This window comes from Urocitellus parryii, chromosome 14, assembly GCF_045843805.1.
Source record: "Urocitellus parryii isolate mUroPar1 chromosome 14, mUroPar1.hap1, whole genome shotgun sequence".
NCBI classification, from domain to species: domain Eukaryota; kingdom Metazoa; phylum Chordata; class Mammalia; order Rodentia; family Sciuridae; genus Urocitellus; species Urocitellus parryii.
In genome coordinates this window covers 58755269-58782583 of record NC_135544.1, presented here as the reverse complement: position 1 = coordinate 58782583, position 27315 = coordinate 58755269, and the positions used below count along the sequence as shown (strand labels likewise).

General features: G+C 48.7%; 1 protein-coding gene across 1 annotated transcript in view; it reads left to right on the top strand.

The window, feature by feature from the left end:
- The window catches only part of Ptk2b (protein tyrosine kinase 2 beta), a 108838-nt gene that overhangs the window by 60498 nt on the left and 21025 nt on the right, over positions 1-27315 (top strand). Inside the window, exons 3-13 of the mRNA XM_077792725.1 lie at positions 17639-17817; positions 18113-18200; positions 19261-19340; positions 23353-23415; positions 23611-23665; positions 24100-24240; positions 24548-24622; positions 25128-25229; positions 25824-25941; positions 26503-26542; positions 26854-26900. Of these exons, the coding sequence (XP_077648851.1) occupies positions 17639-17817; positions 18113-18200; positions 19261-19340; positions 23353-23415; positions 23611-23665; positions 24100-24240; positions 24548-24622; positions 25128-25229; positions 25824-25941; positions 26503-26542; positions 26854-26900 (988 nt within the window). The remainder of the gene's footprint in view (positions 1-17638; positions 17818-18112; positions 18201-19260; positions 19341-23352; positions 23416-23610; positions 23666-24099; positions 24241-24547; positions 24623-25127; positions 25230-25823; positions 25942-26502; positions 26543-26853; positions 26901-27315) is intronic.

The following is a 27315-nucleotide window of genomic DNA, read 5'->3' as shown; positions in this document are numbered from 1 at the left end:
CAGCAACAACAGGAGGAAGGAATTGCCTTCTAGGAGTTTATATCCAAGCATTTTGATTTTTCCTGCTTCCAGTGTCTCCTGCAGGCTAAAGGTCACCTTATAATGTCATTGCTTATTACAAACATCTGTGGCCATAAAGCCACTTGGACTTCCAGCCATGAGCTGCCCTGCCCTTAGTGGTATGTGGCCTTGGGTCCAAATGCTTAACCCATCTGCACTTCAGTCTGTCCCCTGGGGACCATGGCCATCTGCAGCCTTGCTGTAGGATTGGAGATGGTAGATGAGATGTACCTAGTGCACAACAGGGTCTCAAATAATTGGAAATATTGGTTGCATGGATGGGTATTAGATGATTACCCTGCTCAAAAATCTCCGAGGATCACTAATTGCCCAGAGAATGAAGTTCAAGTTGTCTTCTTTGGGTATTTATCCATTCATCTTCCTTATTTTCAAACTAAGACAATCACATTAGTGTTTTAAAATAGCACATGGTGTTCTGAAAGATGTTAATGAGGTTGCTCTGGAGAAAGGGTCTTATCTCAAGGAAGCTTAGAAGATACTTGGTTAAACAATTCTGAACGGATTCTTTTATAGCGAGCTTTCTCAGAACCTTTAATAAGCTAATATGTCCAGTGAGTCTCTGAGACAGGGGCTCAGAAGTATTGTTTTCTTACCTAGCTGTTTCTTATTGGCCTAAAGAAATGCTCTAAATGCTCTTTTAAAAGTTGGTCCACTAGTCTTCTGAAAAATCATTCAGGGAACTTTTCTCCCCAAACCCTGGCAGCAGAACACAAAGGGTTAGAGAAAGAAGCTGTCAAATGGGAAGTGGGTTAGGAAGTGGTGGCTGTTGTGTGGGAGGGAGCTGATGAGGACCTGAACTAAGGGAGCGTCACTGGGAACAGAGAAGTCAACAGATCTGAGTGCGTCTCGGGAGGCAGAGTCAACAGAACTTGATGATTACCTGGATGTAGGGAGGGAAAGAAAGGAAGGAGACAAGGATGACTCAAGCTCTTGCCTGGGCAGCTGAATGGGAGCTGGCACCATTCATTGAGACAGGAGCAGAGAAAGGAAGGGCCTTGAGCCTCCAGCTCCACTTGTGGTGTCTTTGAAGTGTGTTAGAAGCACCTCCACAGAGCAATGTGGGCCCAGAGCTTAGGAGGGAGAAGGGACTTGGAGGTAAGGATTTGGGCATTGTCATGCGATGGAGGCCAGGCAAGAGGGCAGAATCAGCCATGGAGACTGAGTTGAGCAAGAGCAAGAGTTCCAGTTGGGAAACCTGGGGAAATTGATTTCCAGAGGACTGAGGAAGAAAGGGAAGCAAATGAAGGAAAAGAAGAGTCCAAAAAAAAAAAAACAAAAAAATGGAGAGAACAGTCAGGGGGGCCAAAGGCCGAGGGGCTTTAAGGAAGGAGTGTTTAGCAATGTCAGGTGCTCAGAGAGGTCAAGTCAGGGGAGGGCAGACATAGGGTCATTGCCTTCAGCCGCAGGGTCATGGGTGACTCTTTGATGAACAGTTCCAGTGGAGAGATGGGGGCAGGAATCATTGTACAATGATGATCGAGTAGAGATGGTGAGAATAACCAGCATTTTACAGTTTTGACCATGAAGTGAAGGAAAGAGGAGAAGGCAAGAGAAACGAAGTCACCGGCCTGGGCAATACCACATGTGGTAGTCCTCGAATGGAAAGGTACGTGGCAGGTTGGAGGCTGAGAGTTCCTCAAGATTGGCTTCTTAGAACATGTTAATAGTTTCGATCTTTACTTCATCCCTTGTGGGAAGATGCTGATGTCATTTAATCAATATCCAGAGAATGTAGGAGATGGAAGTGACAGGCTTTGGTGATGGATGGGAGGTGCAGGAATGAGGAATATGGGGGTGTGAAGAGTGGCAGCCCTGGTTCAGGTGGACAGGGCCCCCTCCCTAAGATGAAGATGAGGAACACCGGAGGAGAGACTGGATGGGGAGTGATGTGTTCCCCAGCTCAGTTTCAGATCTTTCAGTGTGATTGAGGTGCTTTAACACTTTCACATGGAAATGTTGAGTAACCGTTGGTGCATGTTCTGGAGGGGAGAACTAGTGTGGGCACAGACAGTCGAGTGTGGTCATCCTCAAGGTGGTGGTCGAAACCGTGGCTGTGGATGAGGTCACTGTGGAAAGAGTCTTGAATAATTCCATCTTCCATTCCACGAACAGAGTTGGGTGCCCATGCCTGGCACCGTGCTGGCCGTGGCCTGGAGTAGCAGAGTACTCCTAAACACAAGTACACTCTCTGCTTTCACAGGGCTTCCTGGCCAAGGGTGAGACCGAAATTGACTCAAACCAAAGCATGAACATTTACAAACTGAGGCAAAAGCTCTGACAGGAAGAAACAGGGCTGAGGAGAACAAATAACACAGAAGAGTTGGGTCTGAACACCAAGGACTAGCTTTGCTATTAAGAGCCCACTAGAGGTGTCCAGTAGGGAATGTCCAGTAGGGAACCCAGGCCTGGCATCCTTGACTGAGATTCTCCTGGATCAGTGCCTCCCTCCCTCTCCTTCCTGTCAGCCTCCTTTCTCTAGCTTGGCTTTGACTTCAACCAATTTTTCATATCCAGCTCCATATCTTCTTTCACCATCCTCCCAGTACTCAAAATGCTGCCAGCACTTCCAGATTTGCCAAGCACATGTCCTTCCATAAGAACACTCCTGAAATTCCAACACCCCCCACTTGGCTGCATCTGATCAAATAGAAGCAATGGAGATTCACCCTGGCACATCCCCTGCCGGAGCGTGTTTCCAAAACATGGTTACTCCAGGTGTACTTGCTGACTTTGTAGAGTTATCTTTATTCCCAACTTACTTCTATGCAAATACAATAGACTCATGATGCTTGCTCTGTTCAAAACCACAAAAGTACCCCCTGGCTTTGGTCCCTAGGACCCCTCAGAAATCAGGTAGGTGCTGGAGAGACTCAGCAATGTGCCAAATGAAAACCATACTTGGCTCTTCTTGATTTTTCCACTTCCCTTTGGTTTGCTATTCAGAGGAAATTGTGTTTGTTTGGGAGCTTTGAATCTCTGTAGCAGGCAGAGGCTTATATCATTCTATTTTCTTCTAACGTGCGAATTTGCTTGTCTGGGAAAGGGGCTAAAATGACATTCTGAAAACAACTGGCAGAGCATCACCCAGACGTGCCCACACGGGGCGTCTCCTTCATGATCATGATTATGCGCCCGCAGCCCCCCTCCTCTCTCTCCCCTTCTCCCTCTCCTTTTCTTCTCATTCTCTTTTGGGTGGGAGGGCTGACTATATGTCCCGGTTTGTCTCAGTCCCAGCTTACACATAATGTCCAGGGATAACCATTAGGAGTGTCCCTGCCAGTCCCCAAAGTCCGATGCATGTGAGGTTGAATTGTTTGGTCACCTGCTTCTAAGTGCCATGTTCTGGCACACTGACTGCCTGTTTCGTGGTGTCTTCTCCCTCTGGCTGTCACCGGCAGACCCACTCTCTGCGTGTGTGCATCCCTATCATCAGACCATCTGTTTCTCTCTCAGGAGGGCAGTAAGCAAAAAGTGGGCATTCGTCTGTGATATGGTGCAATGCAGAATTGCCGGCAGGACCCCCACTCCTAACCTGTCCCTCAGCCAGCCTTCACTAGGCTGAAAAGCCACATTTGAGATCCATCTTCATTTTTTTTCCTGAAGCATCACTGCACTGGGAATTCATATTTGCATCCCCAGGAGGGCAGGAACTCAAGCCATTCTGTGTCCTTCCTGTCCTTCCAGATGCATTCCTCCCACCCACAGCAGAGTCTCTGCTTTGCAGGGGTGGTCCTTGGGTGTGGCTTCCCTGGCACGGGATGAGGGCAGAGTCCAGTTCCCAAGTGTGCCCTATGCTTGTGTGACACCATCAGATACCCAACTTAGCTTCAAGCTTAAACCGCTCACCTCATGTGGCACAGTGTGCTATGGACTGGGTGTTTTGTGCTCCTCCCCAATTTACATGGTACAGTCCTGGCCCCTGATGTGGTGGCATTTGGAGGTGGGGCCTTTGGGAGCTACTTGGTCAAAAGGCTACATTGGACCTAATACTGAGTGTGATAGCATCAAAAGGTGGGGCCCCATGAATGAGATTAGTGCCCTTACAAAAAGGTTGAAGGAAGCACCCTCTTGCCTTCTTCTCTGCCGTGGGAGGATGCAGCAAGAAGGCACCATCTTGGAACCCTCACCAGACAGTGAATCTGCTGGTACCTTGATCTTGGACTTTCCAGCCTCCGGGTCTGTGAGCAGTAATTCTCTGTTGTTTATAATTTTCCCTCTTAAGGTATTTTGTTATAGCAACAGGAACAGACTAAGATAGGAGGTAATTAGATTTAGATAAGACCATGAGGGTGGGGCCCCCATTATAGGATTAGTGCCCTTATCAGATGAAGAGAGGCCAGAGCACACTCTGTCTTAGCCATGGGAGACACAGCAAGAAGGCAGCTGTCTGTAGGACCCTCACCAAGAACTGGCACCTTGATCTTGGACTTCTCAGCCTCCAGAACTATAAGAAGTCTTGTTTAGGCTGCCCTGTCTGTGGTATGTTGTTTCAGCAGCCCAAGGGACAGAGACACAGGGCCAGCAGCTCCCTGGGTTTGGAGGAGCAGTCTGGCCTTCAGACCATTGGTCCAAGTTCTCGATTTCCAGAGCATTCCTGCTGCCCTCATTCAGATGCAGCTAGGGCAAGGCCTCAAGTTTTAGATGCAAGGTTGGGGTACAAGAGGAGAGGAGGGGAGGGCTACCTGTCCTAAAAGAAAACCTACCCTCATGAGAATAGATGGAATTATAGAAGGCCAGCCCCCCCGTGCAGGAGAACGTCACTGGAACAGGAGAGGAAAGGCTCAGCCAGGAAGCCACAAGCTGGTACCACACAGAGACTCAGAATAATATAAAAGAGGCACACTCACAGGCCTCCTCCTCTCTGCACCCTCCCCATTTCCTGTGAGTGCTCCTGGCCACCCACCCACACAGACACCTACAGAGGCAAGCACAAGGCAAACATGCAGAGTTCTGGGCCCCTCTGTTTATCTGTATGCTTAGATTCATGACATCGACAAATCAGCAGTCAGGTGTTTATGCTTTCGCTTCTATTTTTAACCTGGTGGTTGCTTTGCTAAATGTCCTTGTTAGAGGCTTTTATCACCTCATACCGAATGCTTTCAGAGTGATAAGTTATGCTAACTTTTATTATTTTGTTCTTCCATCACTTTTTAAAAAAAATTATGCCTTATGTGTTGAGGACATGGAACTCAGATGGCCTTTGAATCAGTTTCCTATTTCAGTCATAACAAATTACTACAAACCCGGGGCTTCAAAAACACAGGAGTGGCTCCTTTGCAGTTCTGGAGGCCAGAAATCCCAAATCAAGGTGTCAGTGGGGCCGTGGTCTCTCTGAGGGCTCTAGAGCAGATCCTTCTCTGCCTCTTCAGCTTCTGATAGTCCAGGTATTCCTTGGCTAATGACAGCATGGCTCCCGTCTCTGCCCCTGACTTCACACACCCTCCTTCTCTTGTGTGTCTTTTATAAGAACATTGTCATACGGGTTACGAGCCAGAATGACCACAGTCCAGAATGACCTCATCTTGAAATTCTTAACTCAGTTACATCTATATAGACCCCCTTTCCAAATGAGGTCACCTTGAGGTTCTGGAGGTTAGGACATAGGCAGACTTTTAGGGACCCCCATTCTTCTACTCCCGATAGCTGTTTTCTCAGGATCACTGTGTTTTCACTGGTTTCTGCCTGTGGGCTAGCACAGACCAGGACATACAGATGTACAGAGCTAAGTGTGAGCTCTCTGCACACACTCCAGCCAGAGGCACAGCTGGTGTTGGAAATGACCGTGGAACTTGGCTGACACAAGTCTACCCTCCTCTCCACTTCCCAGGATTCTCAGCTGATGGCCACCTGCAGTTGTGTGCCCTAATGTGAGGCTTCCTGTGATGTTGCCAGGCATGTGACCCCTTAGGGTGTTGCCTCGTCACTCTTCAGGTGATCTCCTCCGGTCCCCTCCCTATGCTTCTAACCTAAGTGGTGCCACCTGTGTGCCTCTGACTCCAGTCTCCCACGACTCCCAGTCTCTTCCCCACCTGCCAGGTTGCCGTCTCCACTGACCGTCTGTGCAGAATCAAACATCACCACCCGTCTTCTGCTCAGTCTTTTCCATTGCCTGGCGCTCCACTCTGTGCCAACCGTGTCTCAGGCCTTAGAGTTGTCCACGAGACTCTCTTCAGTCCGTTGGGAAGTCCTGTCAGGCTCCACCATCACAAACACCCAGATCCTGACTCCCTTCAGCCACCCATTGCCTCGTGTTCCCTCTTCACGGCTTCCTTGCGCCTACTTCTGGTCCCCACTGCAGAAGGGAAAGAGGAAGCTGCTGCTGGGCCGAGGGAGGTGCTGGGGGCTGAAGCCCATCATGGCGCTTGCTCTGAGCAGAAGGAAGTGGTTTGGATTTTTTTTTTTTTTTTTTTTGCATTCTTTCTTTCATCCAGCTGGCATGTCTGCATCAGCTGTGACCCTGACCTGATGGTCCCACAGGATCATTTATCATTTACCACCCTTCCCCCACCTCTGCTGCTCACCAACAGCCTCGGGTCCCTTTCTCTTTTTTTTTTGTTTTCATATTTATTTTTTAATTATAGGTGAACACAACGTCTTTATTTTACTTTATGTGGTGCTGAGGATTGAACCCGGTTTCTCACTCATGCTAGGCAAGTGCTCTACCTCTAGAGCCAGAACCCCAGCCCCCCGTGGGTCCCTTTCTAAAGACTGTTTTCTTCACCCCACACCCCTTCCTTGGAGCTTGGCGGGTATTGAGTGACTGCGGCCCACAACTGTGGCCCCTTCCTTTGGCCCCTACCTACTGGGTTTCTGCCTAGGCACCAGCTCCCACTCACTCATTGGAGAGATGCTCCATCCCCAGGTCTTAATCATAGACTTCCTGAGCCAATCAGTTCAGCTCTTCAGGTTGACTTGACCTTTGGGCCAGGTTAAGCACCTACTGTATGCCAACCACTGCACTAAGCTCTTTATGTATCTGTGACCCACATAAGGCCGGCCAGTCTTAGTACAGTGTCACACTCCAGAAAATGTTAGTCTGACATCTAAAAATAATAGGAAATACATTTAAATCTTTGTTGTCATCCCTTGAAAAGGTATCACTGGAAGATCACTGTTAAGATAGGTACCAAAATTTCTTAAAATTCTCATAACCATTTACCAGTTAGAACTAAAATGACTGTTGATGTGTGTCTTATCAAAGGTCAGACATAGACTGTGGTTTTAATTCATATTGAAAAATGTCTTCATTAGTTTCCCAGGGCTGCTATCACAAAGTCTCACCAACAGGGTGGTTTAAAACAAGGAAAATGGATCATCTCACAGTTCTGGAGGCAGGAAAGCCAAGAGCAAGACCTCAGCAGGGCCACGCTCCCTCTAAAACCTTAAGGGAACCCTCTCTTGCCTCTGAGCATCTGATGACTTTCCAGCATGCTTTGGTGTTCCTTGGTTTGCAGATGTGTCACTCAAATCCTGCATCTTCACCTGGCACTCCCACTGCGTGTGTTTCTCTCAACGTTTCCAAATTTCCCCCTTTTGGAGGATACTGACCGTATTGGATGAGAGCCCACCCGAAAGTTTTCATTTGAGCTTGAGTCGCCTGCAAAGACCCTATTTCCAGATAAGGTCACATTCCAAGAACTAGAGTTTAGGACTCCAATGTGTCTTTTTGCGGGAACAAAACTCAATCCTTAACAGTATCTTGCTGGATTCATAAGCAAAGTCCTTTGGAATCTCAGGGAGAAAACAAGAGCTCTGTCAAGGGCAGTCAGGAAGGGATTTCCAGAGGACCTAGAGTATAGACTGGGCCTGAAAGGATACCTGGGATGACTGGGAGGTCTCCAGGAGAAGTCAGGAGAGAGAGGGAGCCAGGCAGGAAGAAGATGTGGTCAAGCACAGAGAAATGCAATGGCGTGCTGTGGTGAGGGTGGAAAGACCAGCCCTGGGGCTAAGCACTTTGTGGGTAAGAGGGGGAGACAGGACTGGGAAGAACACCAGGAGGGACATTCCAAAGGGCCTTTTAATTAATCCTAATGCTAAAGAAAGTTTGGTTCTTATCCTGTTATCATATAGAAAACAAGGAACCAATGGGAATTTTCAACTCAAGTCACTTGCTTTAAATTTGTTCTCAGTCTCAGGGTGACACCTCTTTGGACAAAGTTGAAGCAAGTCTCTCTTGAACCAAGGCTTAAGTAGATCTTATTCATTAAAGGTTGAATTCTGTCATCTTTAAAAAGAGGAGTGATTGGTCTTGGTAGGGCAATGAGTCAGGAGGGTGAACTGAATCAAGCCCAGAACGTAGTCTACAAGCCAGAGTCTCAGTGGGGCTCCCAGGAGGCAGTCCCGGCTTGGAGGACAAGGACCCTCACAAGACGCACTTGGAAGCAGGAGATGCAGGATCGGCTGGGGGAAAGCTAGGCTATGACACAGTCCATTCCACATGGAACTCTGGAGCTCTGGAGCTAGGGCATCTCAGTGACATTGTCCCAGTCAGGATGAAAGGACAGGCCTTGATGACTCTCTATTGACCAGTCACTGTGGGTGAGCCATCCCCCATCAGGGATGTGACCTTAGGCAAGGACCATTTTTTGTGAAAGAGTGGAGGATGATGGGGACCTCATTTATCACATTGTTTTGAAAAAAATCCAGCCACTGACATACAAAATGTCATTTAATAAGTTCAAGAAAAACAAAAAGATTAGGTGTTGCCTAAAAACAGATGAGCTTGAGAAAACAGACCACAGAGATACAGGGGAAGTACCTCGGTGTGATCGATGTGGTTAAAGACAGAGAAAGTAAATGGAGAAGATAAGTGCTTGGATGACCTTTCTCTTTGGGAGCATAGTCCAGTGTCACTCAATGACAGGAGAAATACATCTCGAGGTGATTTCATCCTCATGTGAACCCTGCAAAGCCACTGACACACACATCTGATGTCACTAGATGGTATAATCTGTGTGACTGCTATCCTCTCTGTGGCCCATTATTGACCCCAAACACCCTATGTAGTGCATGACTGTAAGTTTTCCTGCACTTGGGTACAAGACACCCAGTCATATTCTTTCTTTGTTTCTGACCTACAAGAGGAAGAGCCACAGAACGGGGAGAGAGGAGAAGGATTTGGGGGGAGGTCTTCACGCTATTTGGTAAAGCAAATAAATCATCATTAGCCAAATAGAAAGAGAAGCCCTGGAAATGCCAACGTTTGCAAGAAAGCACCAGAAGGCTTCTCACATCCAGGCTGTGCACCAAGGGCAGGCTGAGTGCTTGGAAGTTTCATCCAGGACAAACAAGGCCTTCCTGCAGAAAACAAATCCTGGGCTTATCCAAAGAGCAACTGAGAAAACTAAGACCATTTTTTTTTTAAGAAAATTGTGTTCCATATGGCAATTGAGTGAGTAGGTATGCATCTTGTACTGTCATTTAGAGAAAAGAAATATTGACTCATTAGTGACAGGTGAGGAGCAGTGGGTAGAGTACCCATGTTGCTGCTCCCACCATTTGAGAAGCTGTGCAGGTACCAGAGAGCAGCAGGGAGCACAGAAGACAGGACCACTACTGGGAGCCAACACAGGGAAGGTGGCCCCAAGGCCCCGAGCTTGCCCTTCCCTAACTCCTCCCTGAAACTCAACCACTTTCTTCTACCTACAAAATATAAGTTCCTCCACAGCTGAGAGCTCTGCATGCCAATGCTGGAGCCCATAACTTGCTCTGCATGGTGTGAATGGGGTCCATCATTGCAGATGGTTTGAATGAAGACCCTTTTTGCAGCTCAATAGAGAACAACAGGGAGGAGACTGTCCTCTCTTGCTGAAAGTGTGTCAGAATGGGATTCACACCCTGGTTTGAGAAACTCTAATGTTACTGTTCTTTTTGTGTCACTTGTGGCCATCAATCTTCTTCTTTCTCCCCTGTCTTTGTGCCTAAAGGATCAGCCCATTTTGCAATGCAAATTCTGCAGTCCATGTAGTCTTCACAGGTTGGGGGCACAGTCCACAGGACACCCCTCCCCTCAGACCCGAGATGCAGGCTCCAGCATTCCCAGACCACCAACAGTTTTGATCAACTGACTATGGATGTGGGAGTTCCCACTATCTGCTTAAGTTTCACCAAACCAACTCATAGAACTTAGGAAAGTGCCATACACATGAATGATTTTAGTTTTGACCAGTCAAAGGAAGAAGTGCACAAAGTCCAAGAGGATCCCAAATATGAAGTTTCCATGTCCTTAGGATGCATCACCAATCAGCAAGCTCACCTGAGCACAAGTGTCCAGGGTTTTCTCGGGGTTTATTATGGGGGTCTGTTTGGATGGTTGATTGGATCATTGGCCACACTGAACTTAATCTCCAGCTTCCTTCCCTCCTTCAAGGTCAGGCCATCATGTGGCTCAAAGCTCCAACCCTCTAATCACAGAGTTGGTCTTTCCAACTTGAAAGCCCGAAACATGGTTGACCAGGACCCATCCTGAAATCACCTAGGGTCCCTCTCCGTTCATTGGCATAGATTCAAGTGTGGTCCAGGTACCCACCATGAATTTCAAAGGCAATCCTATCACTTGGGAATTCCAAAGGTCTAGAGGCTTCTTCCCCAGAACCAAGGTCAGAGAATAAGAGAATAGCCAGATTCTTGACCATACAACCTCAGTGACCAGTGGTAGTCATGTTGGTAGTTTCCCTGGAGCATCAGGTTTGTCCCTGATAAGAATCTTCCCAGTACTGGACAGCCTCCCAGAAAGTGTGTTTCGGCTTAGAGAACGCCCAAGTTCTTCCTTTCCTGGGGCTGAAATCTATCTTTCTAAGAGCATCTGTTAAGCAAGGAGTTATGAATTTCCACTCCAAGGACCTAGAGTTACCCCCACTATCTTCTCTACAGAATCTTTCACTTCCCAAGAAAGAAACCTGGAAATTTCTTGCCCAGGGGAGGTCCTGGAAAGTTTCACCAACCATGAAACGGAGAGCTGGACTCTGTGCAGCCCCTCTCAGACACCTCGGAAAGCAGCAAGGCTCTGTCTGGCCTGACGGAAGTTTTATTTATCCCCTTGATATAGGGTCTTTCTTTCACATGTGCTAGCTCCTATAGGAGTCTCTCCTCTCCTTTTATTTTGTAATCATTTCAAATTTAACAAAAAATTGGAAAAAGCAGCGCTAAGAATCCAAGTCACCTTCACGCTGGTTCCACAGTTTTTCAATGTCTTCTGCCTTATTTACTAGCTCTTTTTCTTCTTAAGCACATTCAAGCATGCTCTTCATCTTTTTTTTTTTTAACTATTTGAGGGCAAGTTGAAGCAATGTTGCCCATTATTAAAATGATCCAGTGTTTATTTTCCCCAAACAAGGGCACTCTCCTGCCAAGTTCCGCTACAGCCATGTAAATTGGGAAGTCAGTGTTATTCTGATACCACCACACAACCCACACCTCTGACACCATCGTTCAGCCCATATTCCTGACGTCACTGTGCAACCCACAAACTCCATCCAACTGACCCAGCCATGTCCATGTCTCCCAGTCCAGGAGCATACATTGCCGTCCTATTTCTTTGGTTTTCTCCAATTTGGAAGAATTCCTCAAACCTTTGTTCCACAGGGACTCTGGGGAGACCCCTCGCCCTGGGGTCTCATCACCAGACTTGGGCCTCAAACTCCTGGCAAGAACATTTCAGAAGTGAAGCTGTGCTTTTCTTGGCGCATGGAGGCAGGAAGAGTGCTAGAGCCGCCTGTCCTAAACTGGGAGCTGCTAACCTGGATAATGGGCCATTCATGTCTGCCGGGTTTTCCTTTGTATTTGGTTGGTGTCTGGGGAGCAATGCCCTGAGACTGTCAATCCCCTGCCCACCATCAGATCTCCACTCTCCAGCCTCATCATCCTTTGATGAACCCTGCGCTGATTAACCAACACTGAGCTTGTTGCCAAACGGTGATTTCTATTTCCATCCTTTTCTTTACATTTACTAGTTGGCCTTCTACTAAGAAGAAAAGCATTCTCTTCTCCCCCATTTATTTATCTATTCAGAGTCTATTTTTTCCATGGGATGTAATTTCTATCATTATATGTTAATACTTAGGTTGTCCCAGATTTGGCCATGGTGGGTCCCTTCAAGCTCATTCTGTCTCATTGTCATATATTCCCAACGTCCTCTAAACATTTTCTCTTTTCCTGGCACAAAAATGATGTTTCAGGCTCATCTTGTACTCTTCTCTTTTCTTCTGCCCCAGCCCTGGAATCACCCATTTCTCCAAGGAGCCTTAGATAACTTTCAGTGAAGAAGGGTATTTATCTGGAAACTAAGACTTGATGGTTGGTTTGCAAATCACTATGGAATGTCCTTGCCCCTAAGCCCTTTCGGTAAACAAAGCTCAGTCTCTTTCTCTCTCATTGTCTTCAACTGTGAGTCAAATACTATTTCTAATTCCAGTTCCTTATACGGGGTCCGCTCTAGCCTTCCCCTCTCCATAGTTTGTGTACTCCTTCCAGCAGTAAAAGTTTCCCAGCATCCACATAGATTTCTTCTTTGCTCAGCCCCCTGGGTGGAGCCAATCTCCCAATCACTAGGGACCCTGCTCTGGGCCCTCAGCCTCAGCACTTTGACCTTTGGCCCTGCCACCACCTCCTGGGGAAGGAAAAAGAAAAGAAAAAGAGGAGTGGAACAGGAGGCTCCAAAATTTTGTTTTCCCAATCTAGTGTATGAAGCACCAGACTTTGCATGAAGTTGTTGTTAAAACAATGTTTCATTTGTCTGTGTTTTTAGTATTTACCTTGAGTCAAGTGATAGTCTAAAGAGTCCTAACTAATTTAATTCTCACAAAAGCATTCCAAATACTGACATTTCCCCCATGTTCCAGATTTAAAACCAAAAAATAAATAAACACATAGACAAAAACGGACTCCAGAGAGCATCAGTGTTGTCCCAGGACATCTAGCTGGGCACTGGAGTGGCTGGGCTCTGCTGGAGTGGCACCAGGGCTGGCTATTCCTGACAGTGGCTGTGCTGCTGTGCTGCTGTTAGTGACTTGAAAGGAACCCTCAGCTCCCCGGGCCTCTTCCACTTGCAGAGGACACACATTTGTTCATAAAATAGAACAGAGATTTCAAAACCAGTGAAATAGCTTGGTTGGACTCATCTTCCTGCAGGTAACAATGATAAAACCAGGACAAAATTTGAAAGCCATCTCTAAGGACTGAAGAGTGCCTACAGCAAGCAGAGACCAAGAGGGACATCTGCTCTTGTGACATGGACTGGATGAGTGAGTGGGAGTGCCTGGCTCTCCTTTGGAGGACACTCTCCAGTCTGGGAGGGGCGCAGGCAGAAAGCAGCAGCCTTGCTAACCCCAGGGGTAAGAGGTTAGAACCCGGGGCCGGCAGAGCAACAAGAAGGGAGTCGAAGAAAGGGCGAGCAAAATAAATGATCAACTTTTAAAAATCCCAATTTAGAAAAGCATCAAATACACCAACCACTTAGGACTAAAACCTATAACTGGAAATTATAAAGCATGACTTAAAGAATCTCAAGAAAATATAAATAAACAGAGAGATACCATGTTCAGAATTGGAAGACTTGGTGTTGCTAAGAGATCAATCCCTGCGTCCCCACCCCATTAAATTAGAGATTTAACACAGTCCCAATCATAATAATGCTACAAAGTTCTGGAAAAGAAAAGGGAAAGCTGTTTCTAAAATCAGTATGGACAGATCTAAAAAACCAATAGTCTTGGGGAGAAACTGAAGATTTATCCCATTTGACTTTAAGATCCCTAAAACTACAGTAATGTGTACATTTATGGTATCAGCGTGGTGTGAAGAAAGATCAATAGAAAGGAGTCAGAATTCAGAAATAGACCTAAATTTAGATAGCCAACTGATCTTCTACAAAGACAGGAAAACCATTCATTTGGAAAGGAAAGTTAACAACCAATGCAAATGACTGTAGAACTATATGAACAAGTGTTTTATCCCTGCCTCACACCACACAGAAACATTCATTTAAAATGCATCACAGACCTCAAAGTAAATGTTAAAACTATGAATCTTTTTTAAGTATTTTTTAGTTGTAGGTGGACATAATGCCTTCATTCTTATTTATTTATTTTTATGTGGTGCTGAGGATCAAACCCAGTGCCTCACCTGTGCTAGGTGAGCGCTCTACCACTGCTCCAAAACTATGACTCTTATAAAAGAAGACACAGAATATCTTCATGACCTGGAGGCAGGTGAAGATTTCTTAGGATGCAGAAAGCACTAACCATAAAAGAAATTTTTGATAAATTATAGATATCAAGACACTAATATGGAAATGATTACAGATCTGGAGAAGATATTAGTAAAACAGATTATACGAAATACTTTTAGCTAAAATGTATAAAGATCTCCTAAAACTCAATCACGAAAACACAACATAGAAAAAGGGGCAGAAGACTTGAACAGACACTTTACAAAGAAAGAGTGTGAATGGCCAATACACACGTAAAAATGTGATCAATGTCATTAGCCATCAGAAGATGTACATCAAGGTATAATAATGTACTACTAGCCCTGCCCCTCAAGTGGTTCCCACACCAATCTGCTAACACATGCATGCCGTGCCTCAGTTTCCCTACTGAGATGACAGATATTAGAAAGACTGACAGCACCCAGTGTTGGAGAAGGCGCAGGGTAACAGGAGCCTCGTGTCACGATGGAAACACAAAAGTGGAACAAGCGTGGCAGTTTCTCATAAGGCCACACATACACCGACCTAATAATTCTACTCCTTGTGTCTATTCAAAGGCATAACAGCATCTACACACAAAAATACTTATAAATTAGTTTTCATAGCAATTTAATTCCCAATGGTCAAAATTAGAAATAGCCCCTATTTCCAAGAGTAGGGGGCTAAATAAACATATTGTGTTTTCTTTATAAGGTAGAACATCACCCATTAATAAAAAGAAACACATTACTGGGGGCTGGGGATGTGGCTCAAGCGGTAGCGCGCTCGCCTGGCATGCGTGTGGCCCGGGTTCGATCCTCAGCACCACATACCAACAAAGATGTTGTACCCGCCGAAAACGAAGGAAGGAAGGAAGGAAGGAAGGGAGGGAGGAAGGAAGGAAGGAAGGAAGGAAGGAGGGAGGGAGGGAGGGAAGGAAGGAAGGAAGGAAGGAAGGAAGGAAGGAAGGAGGGAGGGAGGGAGGGAGGGAGGGAGGGAGGGAGGGAGGGAGGGAAGGAAGGAAGGAGGGAGGGAGGGAGGGAGGGAAGGAGGGAGGGAGGGAGGGAGGGAGGGAAGGAAGGAAGGAGGGAGGGAGGGAGGGAGGGAAGGAAGGAGGGAGGGAGGGAGGGAGGGAGGGAGGGAAGGAAGGAAGGAAGGAGGGAGGGAGGGAAGGAAGGAAGGAAGGAAGGAAGGAAGGAAGGACATACATTACTGATATATACAACAAGGTGGGGGAATTTCAGATATTATCCTTGGTGAAAAAAACTTGTGCCAGACACAAAAGAATGGCACCTATGAAATGATCCCGCTTACGTGAAGTTCTGGAGGGGGTGGTTCCTGGGAGGGAGAGGTGGGAGTGAGCCACGAGGGATGACTGAGGAGGGAGAAGAGAGAACTTTCCAGGGATCTGGAAAACTGCCTTTCTTAATTGGTGTGTGGGTTTCACAGGTGCATTCATGTGTCAAAATCATACCGTTGAAATTTGTGCATTTTAACGTATGTAAGTTTTACCTTAAAAGAAGAACCACAAAGTAAATTAATAGTTGAGTCACAGTTGGAGAGTAGGGGGTGGCACAGATGAAGCAGGAGGGGCAGAATGTTGGTCATTGCTGAGGCTGGGTTGTGTGTACAAGGGAAGCTATTAGGCTCCTCTGTTTACCTTACATATGTTAAAGATTTTCAATAATAAACAGCACGGGGAGCCCAGCCCTAAGGAAATTAGACATTAGCCTAATCGGTTTTAATTGGGGAGAGGGAAGGCTCTCAGTTTAAACACCTGAAGTGGGAACTCCAGGTGGGGCTCAGGAGGGAAAAGGGGTTGGGTACCATATCATGAGGACCTTGTGGACAGAGTGGTACAGATGAGTGGCAGAAGTGGGTGGAGAGTGACGAAACTGTCTACTTCACATCCTCTTACCCACGTCCCTCTCCCAGTGGGTACTCTAGGTCAGAGCCCTCTTCCACATCCTGAGCCTCAGTTGATTCCCATGCTGATCTGTTACAACTGCTAACATGTGCATGCCGTGCCTCAGTTTCCCCAGCTCTCTCACAGAGCAGTAGTCAACTTCTCTGTAGCAGTCAACTTTCTCCTGAGGGGAAAGGGAGGTTTTAGGCTGAGGGTCTTCCAGCATCCTGGTAGGAGGTAGCTGGACACACGCGTGCTGTTGGGCAGATGAATGCCAACTGGGCATTCCTTCATAGTCGTATTATTTTAATATTAGCTTAACATTCTCCTAGTGGAGATAGAAAGAAACAGATTTTCCTCTGAGAAAAAAAAGATGTCATATCTCCTTCTTTTGGTTCCAATTAAGAGATTAACTGCATTTCATTTACTAAATTAGAGAACTTCTTGGGAGGCATGGTAAAAAATAACAACAACAAAAAATCACGGAATCTAAATAATAAACTGCCTCTGCTCTTCCTGGTCAGAACAGCTACTGCCTGGGCATGGATCCGTCTCTCACACTGCCAAGCCATCCATCAGGATAGGTCAGTGCCTGCGGGCTTCTAAGTTTGCATCTGAGCCATCTCTCTGCTGTCAAGAGTGGGCTCCGGTCACCCGTTACGTGTGGAACCACATGAGGGGCTTGAGGGAAAATGTTGCAAAAGTGATGTTGGAACCAGGCAAGGCCTCAGAGGTTCACATCCAGGCAGCCAGCTGCCCGAGTGGCCCTCCTGTCAATCCAGCTCTGGCTCTGGCCAGGAAGCTAGGACATCAGGCTGTGGGCAAGGGGCCCAGTTAACTAGAGGCCACCTTTCGTGTCATATTTTCATTTCCTATGACCATCCTTCTTGTGTGGGCACTGTGCCACTTGCTCCCTTGAGGTGAGTCTTGTCCTTCTGTCTCGCCCTCTCCATCATCCCAGTGAGTCAGCTTGGCCTAGTAGAAGTCTTGATTCCAGCAGGCCAGGGTTCAAAATCCCAGCCTAATGCCATGGCTTGTGTGACCTACATCAGTTTCCTCTTTGTCACACAAGGACAGTGATACCTGCTTGCTTCCCCATGTGAAATCATGTGTGTAAAGTATCCTGCAATGACTGGTCCGGTACTCGGTAAGGATGGTGAACTTGGGAACCATTAAGAAGGTGCTTTTGACATGGTCGGTGCTCAGTGAGTATTAGCTGGTTCAACTGGAATGCAGTGCAGAAGCACAGCACCTGTGCTGTCTCCTCAGTTCTGACTCTGTCTCATTTTGGCTAAATGAACAGCATTTGTTCATTCACCACCTACGGCTCACTGTGTACCACATCTTGCACTAAGTGCTAGGGAATCAGAAACAAAGAGATTGTTAAGGCAGAATCCCACCCTAGAGAATCACACCCTGGGGGGCCCAGCAAGGAACACCCCTGAGTTGTGTCCCTCTCTTCTCTGCAGGAGATCATCACCTCCATCCTGCTAAGTGGGCGGATTGGGCCCAACATCCAGCTGGCTGAGTGCTATGGACTGAGGCTAAAGCACATGAAGTCAGATGAGATCCACTGGCTGCACCCCCAGATGACGGTGGGTGAGGTGCAGGACAAGTATGAATGTCTACACGTGGAGGCCGAGTGGAGGTAGGAATGTGGGGCGGGGAGGCCCTGGAGGTCCTCCCCACAGCACTCCCCATCCTCAGAATCTTCTAGAAAATCCAAGTGGCATCCTAGACTTAGACCTCCTACAATGTCTAATGCATGCATTTTCAAAGCCTGACGTGGACTCACAATAGATCTGTATCCAGAAATGTCCCCAGTTGGGATACTATAGTGCTATGGTGAAGGGGAGCAGAGGGTGGGGAGGATGGAGGGACCCACTTCCTCCTCAATCTTCGAGCTTCCCTGCATCACCCAGGGTCTGATCGCCCTATCACAGGTATGACCTTCAAATCCGCTACTTGCCGGAAGACTTCATGGAGAGCCTGAAAGAGGACAGGACCACACTGCTTTATTTTTACCAACAGGTAAAAAGTTCCTCCAGAGTCCCATTGCACCCTCCAGGCCAAGTGTATCCACCCTCTCGTAGGAAGACGGAAAGACAAAGCCCAGGTTTTGGAGGGCCCCACCCAAAAGCCCTGAGTGCTATGCCTGAGAACCATTGTCAGCTGCTCCAACCTTGGTGCAGACCAACCTGTTCCATAAGCTCCCAGCTCCTCTAGGATGTCCTTGGCTTCCCAGGTGACTGGCTAGTGAAGCAGGAAAAGCAGGTTAACATACAGGCTCTGGGGTCTTTCATACCTGGATTTTAGCCAGCTCTGCCATTTACTATCCCGGTGTTCTCAGAGACTTCATTTACCTGCATGAAACTGTCTCCTCGTCTATAAAATACTAATACCTACTCGATGGGGTTATTGTGAGGATCAAATGACATCGTTGGCAGTGTGCAGGTAAGCTGTCTCTGGGAAGACGAGACCCCTGGTTTAGAGCACCTGCCAATTCCCATGGTGTAAATGCTCCCGCCAAGACCTGATTCAAGCTACCGATGGGATATCCACCAGTTCACAAAACTTCTAAAGATGTGAGAACAAGCTCTTTGACATGCCATAGCATTAAATAAGTGCCCAGCACCTGTGCAGAGGAAGTGCCAAGGAAGAGGGAGCTACTGCCATTATTTTCCAGCTGGTCTCAGCTGCATTCCCCTCTGGTTTCCTGGACACTAATCCAGACATTTCTTGGACCATGGATGGCATCTGTTCCTACCTATCAATAGGGCTTTGGAAAAATTAATGACTCCTCCCCAAATCTAGGGTGGGGGAGTTCTCTCCAAATTGGGGTGGGGTGAAGACTCTGGAGCAGGGAGAGAAGGTGTATGAAAGTTCCCCTGGGAAGGGGCTCGGGACCCAGGGGGCAGAGGCAGAGCCAAGAGGAAGCTCCCATCCTGCTCCCCATCCCTGCTCAGTGCTTGTCTATGGTTGGGTGAGCATGAGACAGCTCAGGGGCAGGGGTGTGTCACCTCCTGGGTCTCTGCTCAGGGAAGGGGGACGGTGAGGGTGTGAGTCTGACCTGTGACCTTTCTCTTGCCAGCTCCGGAATGACTACATGCAGCGCTATGCCAGCAAGGTCAGCGAGGGCATGGCCCTGCAGCTGGGCTGTCTGGAGCTCAGGTAAGTGGCCTCAAGGTCTCTCCTGGGAGAGTGTCGTGTTGGACTTTCGGGGTGGAAGTGGGAGTGGGCACGTGAGAGTTGGGAAGGGGAGGGGAGGAAGCCAGCAGAGTGGGCCTCTGAGGTGCTCGCCATCTGGTCCTTGGAATAAATGGGAGAGAAGGACCAGCTCCCTCTGCTCAGTCCCCACCCCCTGCCCTGCCCTTGCCTCTGGGTTGCCTGCTGCTCCCTCTGTCCTTTGCAAGTGTTTCTGCAAATGCTTCAGAGCACCAGGCCGGCCCTGGGGCTGTTGGAATGTAGGGGTGCCCATCTGTGCTGCCCGCTATAGCACCCCAGCTCCAGGAGGCACTCTGTGTGGAATTAGCACAGCATTCGGCGATGTCCTCAAGCTCACAGTGTTTGGGAGGTGACAGATGTGTACACAATTAATCATAATACAAGGCAGAACGAACATGTACCACTCTTCCAAGTGAAGCCATTAACCTTGCCTGCAGGCAGCAGGGAGAGGGGATTTGAACTGCTCCTGGAAGGAAAGAATGAATACCTCTTGGTTGGCAGATAATGGCACCCAGTGGGACATGCATTCTAGCCCGCCCAGGGATGGAGGAAGAAAGGCATAGACTAGAGAATGGGGGTGGGGTGAACTTGGAGAGAAAAGATGGCTGGCATGTAAGAGGCCATGACAATGGCAGGCTAATGATATCTTTGGGACAACAGACACCATGTGCCCTGGCCTGCCTTCCAGGACCCCTGCAGTCCTATACCCTGCATGGCATCCTATAGTCTTCCCCTCCGAGTTAGACAGTTCTAAAGAGCTTATCTTTTCCTGTTTGTTGGTGGATCTCACACTTGGGGCTGTGGTATCACTTGGAGACCCCAGTGAATCACCTGTCAGTCATCACTTAGTGAAAGCAGCCCAGAGGGGATCCATTTGCAGTCCGCTTCACATTTTGACACCCCCCAGTCATCCCCGACTGTTATTGGTTGTGGCTTCAGTGCCAGGGGCTGCACTAAAAGGCTGGAGGACCAGGCTCTGGAAGAGAGAGCGGTCAGGAATGGGCAGTCTAGAGGGGCTGCTCAGAGAATAGCTGCCAGGACTGTTTCCTGAAAAGGACATGCTGCCTTATGTCTCCTGAGTCTCAGGAGCATCAGATAGAGGTTCCTGTTCTTACCGGTGACCCCTGAGGTCAGGGAGTGTGCCGATGGGGAAAGGGCGTGGGAAACACCTGCTTTGTAAAACTGATGGAAGATTTTTCAGGTCTGATCATTTTTAAATGAAAAGGGAAGATAGAACGCAGTTGTATGTGGAGTTGGGCTATTTTAAAGTGAAGTTTTGACTATTGTCACTAACAGAGTCAGATATGGTTCTGAAAATCATACCATGAAGTCGACTCTTCCAGGGATGTGACTCTTGCTTGAAAAATCATGGGTAACAGTCCCTTGTCCTGTTAGCATCACAGATTATACACCTTGCCTATGGATAACGACACCACCAGGAAAATAGTACGTAGGGACATGAATCCTCTGTGGACTCAGATCAGATCCTATCCAGAGAATTGGGTGTAATGATGTACAGCACAGGTCAGAAGCTGGGCTTTCTGAGCATGCATCCTGGGGCTTGCATTGACTCTGTTATCCTGGGCAAGTCGTCTGATCTCCCTGTGCCTCGGTTCCTTCATCTGTAAAATGGGAATGATGGAACAACCTCACAGGGTTGTTAGGAGGAATTAGTGAGTTACTATATTTCAAGTACTTACAACCATGACAGGGACTAAAGTGTTCTGTAACTGTGTATTTACTTGGCTGACATTTTTCTCTCAACCCTTATTTTATTTACTTATTTGTCTCTAATAGACTTTTGTTCAGAAAAGTTTTAGATTTGCAGCAAAACTGAGCAGATGGCACAGAGTTCTCCTGTGCCTCCTCTCCCATACCCGCACAGCGCTCCATCATCGCCGCTCTGCGAGTGTGGAGCGATTGCTCCGATTGATGCGTCACCATCACCCAAACGCCACAGTGCACATGAAGGTCGCTCCTGGAGGTGCACGTTCTTGGGGTTTGGGCAAATGCTTGCCTCCACCACTATGTTATCATACGGGCTAGTTTCACTGCCCCCAAAATGCTGCATGTCCCCCCTCTTCATCCCTCCCTCCCACTTACTCCCCGCAACTGCTGGGCTTTATATTGTCACCTTGTTTTGCCTTTTGCAGAATATCCTATAGTTGGAGTGCAGCCTAACTGATGTTTTATTGATCTAGTGGAGGTGCTTTACAAATGCCAACTACATTATTTAATCTAAATCTCCTGCTCTAAGTTAAAATGTGAAACTCATGGCCTATATGCTAGAAATAAGTTTGAGGAACCAAATGACTTGTCCCCCTGAGGCATCTTAAACAGACTCGGTTTTCCCCAGGTAGGAAGACCCCCTGTCTTACTGTGCCTGGAGTTCAGTGGCCTCCATTCACTGGGTAGCTCCATCCCGGGGTCTCCCAGCATGCTTATTTTCCTGTGAGTGACAGCTACTTATGTTGCTTGACAATATATTCAAAGACACCATTTATTAAACATTGTTCAGGACATAATATTTTATTTTTTATGCTCCTATTGGAGGTTTCTTCTATAATTTCTTGCTTTAGATGTTCTTGACCCTGTGATATGAAAATATTTTCCTAGATTTCTTTTTCTAGCTTCATAATGGTTTTATTGCTTATATTTATTTTTAATCTATATTTATATTTATCTATATTTAGAAAATAAATATTCTAGATAATAGTTTGAGGTGAGGATCCAACCTTCCTATTTTCTGAACAGGGTGAGCGGTCTGAGCTCATTGCTTTGGGGTCATAAGTTACTTGCTTCTCTCTGCTTATAGTATTAGTAGCACAAAACTGGTCCCAGACATCTATAGGACACCTGGCTTAAAGGATTACTGAGTTATTATTTTTTTCTTCTTGGTACTGGGGATTTTACCTAAGGGTGCTTTATCACTGAGCTACATCCTCAGCCCTTTTTATTTTTAATTTTGGATCTCACTAAGTTGCTGAGGCTGGCCTCTAACTTGAGGCTCTCCTGACTCAGACTCCCAAATCACTGGGATTGCAGGCATCAGTTACTTTAATGTAAGATTGGACAGTGTCTGCAATAGTCAGTGAAATGACTAGACACAGCAATCCTGACAGGGAAGAGAGGCTGGCATATGCAGGGACATTGGCTATTTGGTCTCAGCTGAAACCACCATTGCTACAAATAAATACCACAGTCATGCATCAGTTACTAATGGAGATACAATCTGAGAAATGCATCATTAGGTAATTTCATTGTCACGTCAGCACAATAGAGTCCATTTACACAAACTAAGGCAGCTATTACTCTAGGCGATGTAATCTTATGAGACCGCCATGATATCTGTGGTCCATTGTTGACCAAAAGGTCATTATGTGGCATCTGACAGTACCTACAAGTTTTCATGAATGCATATATTTTTAGGAGAAATGGGACTTGAAGAAGGTGTGTCATATATTAATAGATGCCACCTCTGGTGGTAGGATCATGAATCATTTTTATTTTCTTCTATAAATTCAAAAAATTTTAACATGTTCATTTAATAATTGTTTAGGTGAACACACAAACATATGCACACATTTCAGAGATAGCAAATAGGCAAAAAAGAAAGTGCCCAGGAACCCAGGACCTGAAGGTGCAGATGACGTCCTGTCCCCGCGCTGATGGCCTGAGAGTTGGCCTCTGGGCTTGGCTGTCCTCGGGCACTGTGGAGAGAGCCGCCATTTCTTCCTCAGCCTCAGAGCCCACAGCCCAGGAGCTGGGTCTCCCAGAGCACGAGGCTGGTGCCTTTCTGGGAACAAAGTCTGTGGGATTTCCTTGTCCTCGCTGTTTTCTGAAGATCCAATTTTACCCCCCTGCCACCTTGCTCTGTCCCCATGAATCCCAGTGCCCTGCCCTGGTGGCCTCCTTTTCCAGCCACCGACTCTCCTCCCCGTGACTCCTTTCTCTCCAGGCGGTTCTTCAAGGACATGCCCCACAACGCCCTTGACAAGAAGTCCAACTTCGAGCTCCTGGAGTAAGTGCGGGGCGGCCTCCCGACCCCCTCCCTTCCTTCCCTCCAGAGCCTCCTTTCCCACTCAGCCCTGGACCAGAGCAGGGTAGTCAGGGCCTTTCTCCTGGTCCCCAAGCCCTGGTACCCCCTCCCGACTGGCCAGAAGTCCTAGCTGGAGGGAAGGAGAGCCAAATGCTGCTTCTGTTTCCCTGTTTTCAGAAAGGAAGTGGGACTCGACCTGTTTTTCCCAAAGCAGATGCAGGAGAATTTAAAGGTGAGAAAATCAAAGGGTGAGGGGCCCAGAAAACCCTGCTTTGTGCAGATCCCCTGGGCTAGAACTACAAGGATTGGGCTGGGGATCCTCAAAGAAGCTGGAGCATCTGGGCTGCCTTGAGCCAGGACATAGGACAGCCAAATGCCCCCAGTGGGCCACTTCTGTGGTGGAGAATCAGGACGGGCTGTGCCTCGCTCCAGCCTCCCAAGAGGCAGCCTGAGCCCTGGGAGGCCGACTTCCCTGCCTCCCGCACAGGGTTAGGGTGGGCCCTGGCCAAGACCACTGAGTGTGCTTTGGGGAACAGGTCAGTGTTGCTGTCATGGCAGGAGCCCTGGGGGCACCTTCCAGCATGGGCATCCTCTCAGTGAGACCTAGTGGAAGGACAGGTGCCAGGAGGGGCAGGGCCTGGCTCAGCACTGCCAACCTCTCCCCAGCCCAAGCAGTTCCGGAAGATGATCCAGCAGACCTTCCAGCAGTACGCCTCGCTCCGGGAGGAGGAGTGTGTCATGAAGTTCTTCAACACCCTGGCGGGCTTTGCCAACATCGATCAGGAGACCTATCGCTGTGAACTTGTTGTAATGACCACCCCCCTCATTCTCTCCAGGCTGGCAGGCTAGGGGGCCAGGGAGCTATTCGGGGGACAGGAACAGAGCTCGGGCAGCAGGGCCTTGCTGTTACCTGCCTATGGCAGAACTCGTGTTAATCCATGTGCCGAGCAGGGATCAGCTGAATGTTGGCCTCCAGCTGTGGGAGGTGGGCAGGTGGGCAGTTATCCAGAGAGGTGAGCTGCGTGGTGGGGTGTAGCTTAGTGAGCCTCTCTTAGAGTGTCAACACACCAGGTGGCAGAACAGAGGTAACAGTCCCCTCTCTCCTCTATTCCAGCAAGGGTGGAACATCACGGTGGACCTGGTCATTGGCCCCAAAGGCATCCGCCAGCTGACAAGTCAAGATGCGAAGGTAGAGAGCACTGAGGCCGCGCCAGCCCCTGGCTCAGGGTCTTAGATTTCCAACGCCTTCTCTGTCTGCCCAATCATTCTCCTTCCCCATGGCTGAGAGCAGAGAGCCACGCCCTTGGTGTGAGCTCTGTGGACAGTGTTTGGGGATGGCAGCTTGGGCAGATGCTCCTTATTGCAGACATAGGTGCAGAGAGAGAGAAAAGGACGTGCTTGGCGTTCTCCTGATACAGAGAGAGGAGTAGCTCTGTAAGTGGCAAGGGGAGGCAGTTCTGGGTCCAGTTCTGACTCTACTGCCACCTTGACCTATGACCTTGGGCAAGTCCTGCCTTTCTCCACACCCCGTTTTCTCTTCTGAAAGGTGAGGGGCTTGGACTCGATGATCCTTCCAGACTAACTCCCTTCATCTGCAGAGAGACTCCCAGTTGCTGCTCCCTCCCCCTCCTGACCCATCTGTATTGCCTGATCCCAGCAATGGGATGCTCTGAAGGCCCCCTTCTCCTCCACAGCCCACCTGCCTGGCTGAGTTCAAGCAGATCAGGTCCATCAGGTGCCTCCCGCTGGAGGAGGGCCAGGCTGTCCTGCAGCTGGGCATTGAAGGCGCACCCCAGGTGAGCATCCCTGGGCACCTGGAGGCTCTTCAGGGGTATCACTATGGGTTTCTTAACAAGATACCCCAAGCCAGGGCTTCCGTGGCTCGGGGTATCTGGTTAAGAAAACTGCACCCATGCCCTAACAAGGTGTTGGGGTGATGGTATTTTTTTTTTTAATGTCAGGAAAGAAGTGGGGTCCAATATTAACCAAGTGAAAAATGACTTATAGGTCAAGATCCCAGGGACAGGGGGATTTCATGGTGGAAGAATCAGAGACCTCCAACTGCATCTATCTCTCCCCTGTCTGTCCCTGCTCCTCTCTGCTTCCCATTTCTCAGCCTCTGCTTTACATAGAGAGCACCCCACGTGGTACAAGGCATCGTGCTTTCTCACTGGTCTTCCCAGAGCTCAGGGTGGTCAGTAGGAGGGAGCACAAGCACGCCCCCTAGTGGCGACAGGGAAGGCCAGCAGAGCCCAGAGGAAGCGTGGGTTGGGGTAGGGGGTCCTGCAGCAGGGCTGGGGGTGGAGGTCCTGCAGCCTCTCTAGCAGTACTAGCAGGTACAGTGTAGCCAAGTCTTGAGGTCTCACCTTTGGCTGGCTTTTTCTCTGCAGTCTTTGTCCATCAAAACCTCATCCCTGGCAGAGGCTGAGAACATGGCTGACCTCATAGACGGTTATTGCCGGCTTCAGGGGGAACATAAAGGCTCTCTCATCATCCATCCCAAGAAAGGTAGGTCCCCCTGAAAGGTGCAGTGCCCAACAGTGGACAGCTGCACGCTGAGCCAAGCCTGCAGGGCGATGTGGAGGCATGGGGGCGCGGAGCCATTGGCCCTTGAGCAAATGCCTTCTTCAGGGGTGTGAGGAGGCGCTCAAGCAGCCCTGCAGGTGCTTCCTGTGGGGCCACCCTGGGTCGCCAGCTACAGGCCCTGGTCCTGGACAGCCACCCCTGGTCCTGCTAGTCAGAGCCTCATAGAGGCCAGCTTCTGGAGGAGCTGCATTTGTGGTACAGGGAAATCAGAGCCATTACTAGGACATGGTGGACCTTCCTCTGTGGGACTCTGCTTTGGGATCAGGGTCAGCAAGTAGGTCTAAGGTGGATCACGGGAGCTGGCAGGAGGAAGCCTACAAGGAGGATTCTGATTCTGGCCCAAGGCCTACATAGCTTCCACCCTGAGCCTGAGCGGGGACAGAAGGTGGGGAGGGGTCTCCTTGTGGAGCAGTGACAGGCCCTCCATCCATCCAAGACTTGGTGTCCCTGGCTCCAATCTTCCCTCCCCTCCTCTCTCTCCAGATGGTGAGAAGCGGAACAGCCTGCCCCAGATCCCCACCCTGTGAGTACAGTGGGGATTTGGAAGGGCCCTGAGCTCAGCCAGTGTGTGCTGGGAGGAGGATGGACCAGCAGGGTGCCCCCACCCCCTCATTTTTGGGAGAACTCTAGACCCTGGCCTTTCCCACAGCGTGTTGTGCTCCCTGCTGCCCCCTGGTGACATCCTGGGAGGATTGCTGCTGAGCCCCATCCCAGGCCCAGGCCATGCCCCTGCTGGGCTGCTTCTGCAATCAGGCTGTGGGTGAGGGGGGAAGGCTCTGGGGGAGCTTTGCAAGCTCTGTGTTCATCTGCCTCCTGCCCTCTCTCCTCCTGCAGAAACCTGGAGGCGAGGCGGTCCCACCTCTCAGAAAGCTGCAGCATAGGTAAGCCTGCCCACCCTGCCCGCGGCCTGTGCCCACCCTGCCCATGGCCTGTGCCCACCTCCCCGGGCTTGGTCCCTCTGCCTGCTCTTCTGACCGTTCCCTCCAAGTTACAGAAAACAACCTTTCCTAACCCTTCTCAGCGCTGGCTTTAAAATATCACCAGTTGTAATAGCGAGCATATATTGAGTAGTCGATGCACACACTGGGTTTGTCATAACGAGAGGTGGCCCCAGACAAAATCCACAGACCACATGACTACAGACAGACATTGATTTCTCACAGTTCCAGAGGCTGGCAAGTCCAGGGCCAAGGAACCATCAGGTTCAGATGACTGCCTTATGACTGTGTGCTCCTGTGGTGCAGAGAGAAGGAACTCTGGTGGCCGTTCCTCCTCTTATAAGGACACTAATCTTGT